Here is an 8,719-nt window from a genome sequence, read left to right as displayed (position 1 = left end):
ATACATTTAAATAAAGGTAACATATAACGGGAGAAGTAGAAAATATTCATTAAAGTACAAGTACCTTTAATCTATTCTACAAATCACCACTGCCAATGTTTAAAATAACACTCGATAAACTGAACTGAAGTTTTATTTATTATCTTTAAAAGCTTCATGTTTTGTGGAGGTCTCTGTTATTGGACAGATGTTAACATCTGGACTGGTTTCCTGTTTTTGCAACAATGGAGACGTTAAAGAAGAGAAGGTGAAGTTAAAACAAACTGAGGAGGTGTGTTCTCTGTGATCCTCCTCCTCCTCCTCCTCCTCCTCCTCCTCCTCCTCCTCTCTCCTTCACACATCACATCAGCAGAGTTCAGAACCAACACACACATTCACACACACTCTCTCTGTTTCTGCTTCAAACACACTCATGGATTATCATCAGCTTCCTCTGCTGCTGCTGTGGACCTGCAGCCTCCTGCCAGGTGAGCGAGAGAGCATCACACTACAGAGAGAGAGAGAGAGAGAGAGAGCATCACACTACACCAAGAGAGAGAGAGAGACAGAGACAGAGAGAGCGACAGAGGGGTGTTTGATGGACTTGATGAGAGTTTGTGTTCAAAGTTGCTTCATAATATTTTTCCTGTTTTTGTTTTTACACTTGAAAGCAGCATCTGAGAAAAACGACAGAATAAAAACGTATCAGATACATTTCTCTACAATTCTTTTGCTCCTTCTGTTTTTAAGAGATGATTCTACTTCCTGCATCATCCATCAGATGAGTTTTAAATCCACTGCATCATCTTATTTTGACTGGAAGTCCTCACAAAGCCACCGAGAATCAAAACGTGTTGATTTTCTTTCTCTAGATGAATCTGTGAAGCAGAACACATGGGTTTATTTAAAGCTATTATATTTATTTACCTCTAAATGAGACTTTAAAAAGTATATTCTAAGCCTCTTAAAGTCTTTACAGTGAGCGTTTACTACTAGCTGTGATGTGAGGAGTCTTTGTCGTCACTACTGGAGGAGTGAGAAGGTGTTCTGGTTTGTGTTGGAGGTTTAAAGCAGATGAGGAAGTGAAAAAACCGGCTACATCAAACTGGTTTCTGTCCCTCTGTCTTCAAAGTAGGTATTCAAATCAGTCAATATGTTATAAATAAGACTTAAAGCAATGAGTGTTAACATACTAATACATGTACATGGTCAACATATCCTCTGACAACAGTTCATAATATATCTCACAAAAAGAGTTTTCCTTCGAATGTCCAGCAGCTCGTTACATGAATACGATACTTCAGAATAAACTTCTCTCTTCACAGGAAACTAATTTAGAATTGAACAGCAGAACCATTTGGTGAGGTTTTGGAATATATTGTCGTTTGGGTTGGTACGCAAGTTACGTGATAAAAACCTCAACGATGAGTTCTCGTCTTCCACGCTTAACGGACAGCGTTCTCCTGGTCGAAAGATCCCGTTTGTTTGAATTTTTAAAGCAAATATCGGACAAATAACGAGACAAATAACAAGATGGCGACGTCCGGAGTCGATCGCTTTGAGCTTCATTCTTCTTCAGAAACCGCTGGATGACGTCAGCGAGGCTACGTCACTGAGGCTACGTCAGCGAGGCTACGTCACCGAGGCTACGTCACCGAGGCTACGTCACCGAGGCTACGTCAGCGAGGCTACGTCAGCGAGGCTACGTCACCGAGGCTACGTCACCGAGGCTACGTCCATGTTTTGTACAGTCTGTTGTTGTGACAGAGGAAAGGTCATGTGCATCCTCGTGACCTCTAGGCTGCTGGAAAACTTTCTGCACACCTGCCGGGGTTTTTATTCCTTTGATTCTCAGTCAACCTGAGTCCACCGCTGATATTTATCCTCAGGGGAGCAGGAAAATCCCTGAAAGTCACAAAAAACTAACCTGTTAACAGATTTTGTATTGTGTGCATATGGCCGACCGTCTAACATGAAGGGGACGTTGAAGAAAAGCTTGTAGAGTTTCCAAAATGAAAATGGTTCATCTTCTGAGGAGCGTGAATCTGTGCACTAGGATCTCATAATGCTAACAAGGTTGCAGAATGTATCACAGTGTTTATAGCTGTTTTAAACGTCAGAATTAACTGCAGTAAGTGAACGTATCACCGTTTATCTGGTGCAGACGTTCAGTGCTGGTTCTTACTGGTTTTAATTCAGTCTGATGCTGGTTTGATTACAAAACTGAAAAAAAACCCAGAATGATCACACTGTGATTATTTCCGTGGCGTTTCCTGTCTCTTAAAGAGGAAGTAACGTACTTTGAATGAAGTCAGCGGTGTGGAGCTCCACTGATTCAGTTCAGTGAGTTCAGTTTGACGGTTTCACATCTGGTTTGTAACACAAGCATTTGTTTTTAAGAATGAGTTAAGTCAAAGCCCCGCCTCCTTTCACACCTTTTTACACCTCGCCAATCACTGACCACGGATTAGGTGTGAACGGTGGATTCGTGGTTGCAGAGTGTAACAAAGCTTAACAGGTGCAGACCACTGATTCTGTCCTCTGGGGACCATGAATACTGACTCCAAACTTCATATACTTTTTGGCCATATTTTCTTGTTTAACAGTTTGAAAATGAGAATGGAATGGCGGTAAAGGCAAAGAGAAACCACAAGCTGTTTATATGAGAACTATTTTATGTTGTATATCTGATGTTTGACGAGCAGATAAACTGTCTGACATCTGATTCTTCATGCACCATCTGCAAATGAGCCCCTTCAGTCCCGGTGGATGAGGCCAGAGAGCATTTTCCTGTTTCTCTCTGATTACATTGTGTTTCCATACATTGAAGCTGCAGCATTTGGATCCCTCCGGCCCCTAAATTGAATCTGGGTGGAGTTTGGTTTGATGGCTGTGAGGAGGAGGATGTTTCCCTGGAGGGTCGGCCTGCAGGTCAGTGAGCTCTCTCTGGTCATGTGATGGTTTCTATCCAGGAACTCAGATGTTGTGGCTTTTAAAGGGATCGTTAAACTCTCAACATCTACATCACTCATTTGTCCTGATGTGGTTTTCTGCTGGTAACGCCACACAGGAAGGAACCATTACCACCGGCCTCACTTCTCCCAGAAGTCTCTCTCTCTCTCTCTCTGTCTCTCTCTGTCTCTGTCTCTCTCTGTCTCTCTCTCTCTCTCTCTCTCTCTCTCTCTCTCTCTCTGTCTCTCTCTCTCTCTCTCTCTCTCTCTCTGTCTCTCTCTCTCTCTCTCTCTGTCTCTCTCTCTCTATGTCTCTCTCTCTCTCTCTCTCTCTCTCTCTCTCTCTCTCGCTCTCTCTCATTAAACTCCACCCGTGTGGCGCTCACCTGATATAAAAACATAACTTGGCCCCGTCCTGTTTGTCTTCTTGGCCCCGTCCTGTTTGTCTTCTTGGCCCCGTCCTGTTTGTCTTCTTGGCCCCGTCCTGTTTGTCTTCTTGGCCCCGTCCTGCTGCTCTTCATAGTAACCACAGACGTGATTGGTGGTTTTAATGTTGTCTGAAACAAAGTCTCTTGTTCAGGGACGGAACAGTTTGATAAATTCTTCTGAAGCATAAAAAAGTTTTATATAACCAAAGAAAATAAAATGAATCCTTATTTTCTTCATCCAGTGCTGAGTGAAGGGTTGATCCTGAACACGTGTCACCTTATGTAAGGAGAAGGTTCCACACCAGACTTCATCCAGAAACATCTGCGTTTAAAGCGTCCTTGCTAAACGAACTATGTTAATTAATCTCATATTTCATCCTCCAAGGACCAGTTTAACACGGAAACTTAACTTGTTTTATTATCTCACTTGTTCCACCCACTGTGATAAAAGAAAAAGAGGTTTAAAAAGTTAATTCTTGACTTTAGAATGAACTTTAGTTGTTGACAAAACAATCCCAACATAAGGTCCATTTAGTAGCTTTTCTGGAGCTTTTGATCAAACTGAATATTTCTAAACCAACGATGTACAGTCGTATGAGTGCTGCCTGGTCAATTATATGTTTGCTGAATATAAGATTTATGACTAGGGGTTCCCAAAAATATTGATTTGTATCAAAAGCATCTTGTAAGTTTTTTTAAGGGAGTTTGGCAGGTTAACCTGACAGGTTAGAAACCTATTTCCCAGACTGTACAAGGTGGTGAGCTCTGACCTACGCCGCCTGTCAGAGAGGTCAAGGGTCATCTGGCTGAGGTCGATCTGACAGCGGGTCACAGTGATGCTGCAGCCAACAGAGCCGTCTGCTCGCCGTCTGGAGGGAGTGACACAGACGGCGTTCTGTTCACTAAATCACTTCCCTCTTTGGCCCGATGAGACTCACTTCCTCGACTTCTGCATCTGATTTTAAAAACCAGAGACTTTGTTTTCGAGCGTTTGTTTTGTTTGTATTCTAACATAAATATTCAGTATTATCTGCTGCAGAAGCTGCAGATGTTTATTTATATGTCGTCAGTTATTTCAGCTCAGACACATCTGGAACAATCACCTGAAAAGAGTCGCACCGACTCCTCTGCTGTGGAGAGAATTTAAAGAATGTGTCAGAGAGGATCGTCTGAGTCCGTCAGACCGTCAGACTGGGATCTGGATCTGGATCTGGATCTGGATCAGGATCTGGATCTGGATCTGGATCAGGATCAGGATCTGGATCTTGTATTTCTGCTAAGCCTCTCTGCGTCTTTCTCCAACAGCTCTGATAAATCCAGCTGGTCTCTGGCTCGGTTCAGACGGGAGGAGATTCCTCTAAACCGCGAAGAAACAAACACACCTTTAACCCTCTGAACGCCAAAGTTCAGAGTTTTTTTGTCTCCTGTTACAATTTTCTCTCTGTAGCTTTTAATTTACACTTCAAAATAAAAGTCCTGCTCCTCTATGGAAACAGAACCATCATGACTAGAAGTAGAGAACTCAAACATGTCTTTAGTGCAGAATAACACAGTTATGATGAAATAAATCATAAAAACAAAGTTGAATTTCTTTAATAATTTATTTTACAAAACTTGGAAAACAATGGAATCTATATATTTAACATTGTTCCAAGTATCTACAAGTTTTAACAATGTTGGAAAAATATGGAGGATCTACGTGCTATAATATTATATAATACGTGCTAAATATTGAACTATTCATATTTTTCCATCCTCTCCTCTCCTCTCCTCTCCTCTCTCCTCTCTCTCTCTCCTCTCTCCTCTCCTCTCCTCTCTCTCCTCTCTCCTCTCTCCCTCTCTCCTCTCTCTCTCCTCTCCTCTCCCTCTCCCTCCTCTCCTCTCCTCTCTCTCTCCTCTCCTCTCTCTCCCTCTCCTCTCCTCTCCTCTCTCCTCTCCCCTCTCTCTCTCTCCTCTCCTCCCCCTCTCCTCTCTCCCTCTCCTCTCCTCTCCTCTCTCTCTCTCTCTCTCCTCTCTCTCTCTCTCCTCTCTCTCTCCTCTCCTCTCTCCTCTCCTCCTCTCCTCTCCTCTGTGTTCAGCAGCCTGAAGTTCAGTCACAGTTTCACAGATTTGTTGTCACATGACTGTTGGTCTCAGATGAATCAATCATGTCTTCATAGTTTCACTGAGGAGCTCAGAATTTAATGTTTTTTACAGAAATAGTTTAAAGCAAATGGTTTATTTATAGCGAGATTTTAAAAAGAAACATGGAGAGTAAAATGTTTTGATGAAATATCACAAGCGTTTGGATTATAATTATCTATCAATCTATCTTTCTCTCTATCTACCTCAACATTTTACTTTCTAGAGCATCCACTGCTCATAATTGTGATAAATCAGCATCAATAACATATCGAGATTTCTATAAACTAAACGTTTGTATTTCATGCTGCTCATATTTCATAGAGACTGAAATAGTTGACGGTCACTGAAACCTTGAGGAAGGAAAACTTCTGTATTCCTCTGATGATGTGACGGAGGAAGAATTTGTTGGATTGTCTTGACTCTTTATTTATTGCATTTCTTTTTATCTGGATGATAGAGATTCTGTTGAAATGATGACATCATCTCTGAGCTCCTTTTTTCCAGACGGATCTTAGTTTCCTTTCGTGGAAAAAAAAATGAACTCAGTGACGTCGTTTTCATCTTCTGTTATGATTTTCATCTTTTCATCATCTGTCATGATGTCACTTTATGTCTGAGTCTGGCAGCGTTTCAAGGTCTTCTACTCCTCCTCCTCCTCCTCCTTCTCTCTACTTCTCCTCTCGTACACCTGTGTGGTATTAGTACTTTTGGATCAGAATACTTCTTTCCAGCTCTGTACGTTGGTGTGTATACTTACATATTACTTCTCTTAACACATGTACATTTACTATAAAACATTTATTCATTTTGCAACTTTTCACTTGTTTACCACAAATATGTAATATTTTCCTTTAAATTGTATATATGGTATATTTAAATGTACTTACTACTGTCTCTAAGTACTACAAGGAAAACACATACAAATGTAAAAATAATTTCTTTGCATTTTGTAACAGAAAATGTTTTAATTCTGGTTCAACCTTGAAGCACTTTGTGACTTTGTTTTGAAAAGTTCTGTTTATTATTATGATGATTACAGTTTTTCACAATTGTTAACACACGTTTCTCAAAACAATAACGGCTTTCTCAAAACTGCACACACAAAACTGAAAACCTCACACACAGAATGCTAAACCGGACACTCCCTTTGCAAGATGACTCTTTGCCATCAAATCTCTTAACTGTTCACAAAATGGAACTCGTGTTTTCATTTGGTACACAGCCATATTTTCAAATGACACACACATACCATTCATTGAGTACACACTACTAAGCATTTACAGCACACTGAAGTGCAAAATTGAAAACACAATCATAGAAATGGAACACACCATATGAATGACAACGACTCTGGAGAATGAGCCATTTCTCCTTTTGTAAAATGTCTCAGTGTAGGCCGACTTTTTTCATAGTCAAACATAAAACAGCACACAAATATGCAGCAAAAAAAGTTTTATTTGGGTACACACAGAGAACAGTACAGTACTGTAAACCGGCCTGACGGTCTGGACGTTCCTGAATGTAGCGTGGTCAGAGTGTGATAGCGTTGTTCTCACGAACCATATTTACAATTTCAGTCTCCTGTTCGGCTGTGAAAGTGTGTGTTCTTCCTCCACGGTGTGGTTCTCTTTCAGTCCTGCAAAACACAAATACTGTGAGCACACTGTATTCTATTGATATGCAGTATTACAGCACACAAGGGTTCTCCATCCTGAAGGTTCTAATGATGGCAGCAACTGTGAAGCGGCTGAGGTTTGGTTGGACCCTCTGCCTCCCTCATGCTCAAACCAGAGCACATGGTCTACCACAGTGGCCCGAATCTCATTAGAGATGACCCTTCTCTTTCTCTCCTCCTCCTCCTCCTTCTTCTCCTTGTCCTTCTCCTCCTCTTCCTCCTCCTTGTCCTCCTCCTCCTCCTCTCACTCTTACCCCTCTCCTTCTCTGGTTGTCGATCTCTTCAAAGTTCTCCATTGTTCACCAAACAGAACAGAGGCTCGAGGCACTTTTATGCTGCAGTCCTGATTGCAAATTGCTCAACAGACCTGAATGTTTAGAGATTTGAATATTTGTGTGTTGTAGGTTGATGCTTTGAGATTTTACTTGAGAAGTGTGTGCAACAACTGAACATTGTGTGTAGTGTTTTGACAACAAGGTGATGTGTAATTGACATCAGAGTGTAAAGAAGGAAAGTCAGAGTCTAATGCAGATAAGGGAGTGTGAAGTCGTGCCAAATTGGGTCGAGCGATTGGTACATGAAGTGAAGGTTGTGTGAAATTGTGCCGAATTTTCGCTTTTTGTGTGTTAACAACTGAGAAAAACTGTATTTATATGATATATATATATATATAGTATATATATTTATATATATATATATATTTTAATTTAGTGTTGTGGTTTTGGGCTCGGTTCTACTGGCAGGTGTTCACATTGTTTTGTCCCTCCACACACCTGTGTGTGATTCAGTGTTTTCATTCTTTACTTTCTGTGGGAAACTGGTTCCAGACCAGAGGATCTCTGAGACGAGATCTTTTAGTGATGAAGAGTCACTTATGTTTTCCCTTGTCGTTAACTTAAATCTAAACTGGTTTTACTGGTTATACTGGGTAGCTTCTTCAGCTTTCAGCTTCTTCAGCTTCTTCTTCTGTGTTTCAGATCTTCAGCTCTGTTTCAACTTCGACACCAAGAACTTCAAGATCTTCTCCGGTTCCAAAGAAAACCAGTTTGGATACACAGTCCAGCAGCACGAGGCGGGGGGGCACCAGTGGTGAGAAACCCAGTACACTAACAAACCAGTCTATACTGGTCCATCTACATCTATAGAAACCAGTCTGTACTGGTCTGTCTATATTTACAGAAACCAGTCTGTACTGGTCTCTCTATATTTATAGAAACCAGTCTGTACTGGTGTGTCTATATTTACAGAAACCAGTCTGTACTGGTCTCTCTATATTTATAGAAACCAGTCTGTACTGGTCTGTCTATATTTACAGAAACCAGTCTGTACTGGTCTCTCTATATTTATAGAATTCGTGTCTTCAGGTGGAGACAGAATGAATCGTGTCCTGGAATCAGATTTTAAATCCTTTGACTCAGAAATGTTTCCAGGAAAGTTGCTTTCTGTCAGTGAATCATGTTGAGAAGTCGGACTCATGTTGGGACGACAGGTTTTCCAGCGATGTGTCTGAAGTGAAGCGAGTCTGAGGATCAGCTGGAGGTTATTTATGTTCCTGTCTGCTA

The 8,719-nt window shown here is 41.2% G+C and overlaps 1 protein-coding gene across 1 annotated transcript in view; it reads left to right on the top strand.

The window, feature by feature from the left end:
* The first annotated feature begins 412 nt into the window (after positions 1 to 412).
* itga11b (integrin, alpha 11b) overlaps positions 413 to 8,719 on the top strand; it is a 35,394-nt gene continuing 27,087 nt past the window's right edge. The window contains exons 1-2 of the mRNA XM_054620627.1: positions 413 to 467; positions 8,135 to 8,246. Coding sequence (XP_054476602.1) covers positions 413 to 467; positions 8,135 to 8,246 — 167 coding nt within the window. The remainder of the gene's footprint in view (positions 468 to 8,134; positions 8,247 to 8,719) is intronic.

The sequence above is a fragment of the Anoplopoma fimbria genome, chromosome 19, assembly GCF_027596085.1.
Source record: "Anoplopoma fimbria isolate UVic2021 breed Golden Eagle Sablefish chromosome 19, Afim_UVic_2022, whole genome shotgun sequence".
Lineage (NCBI taxonomy): Eukaryota > Metazoa > Chordata > Actinopteri > Perciformes > Anoplopomatidae > Anoplopoma > Anoplopoma fimbria.
This window is presented reverse-complemented; position numbering and strand designations above follow the sequence as displayed.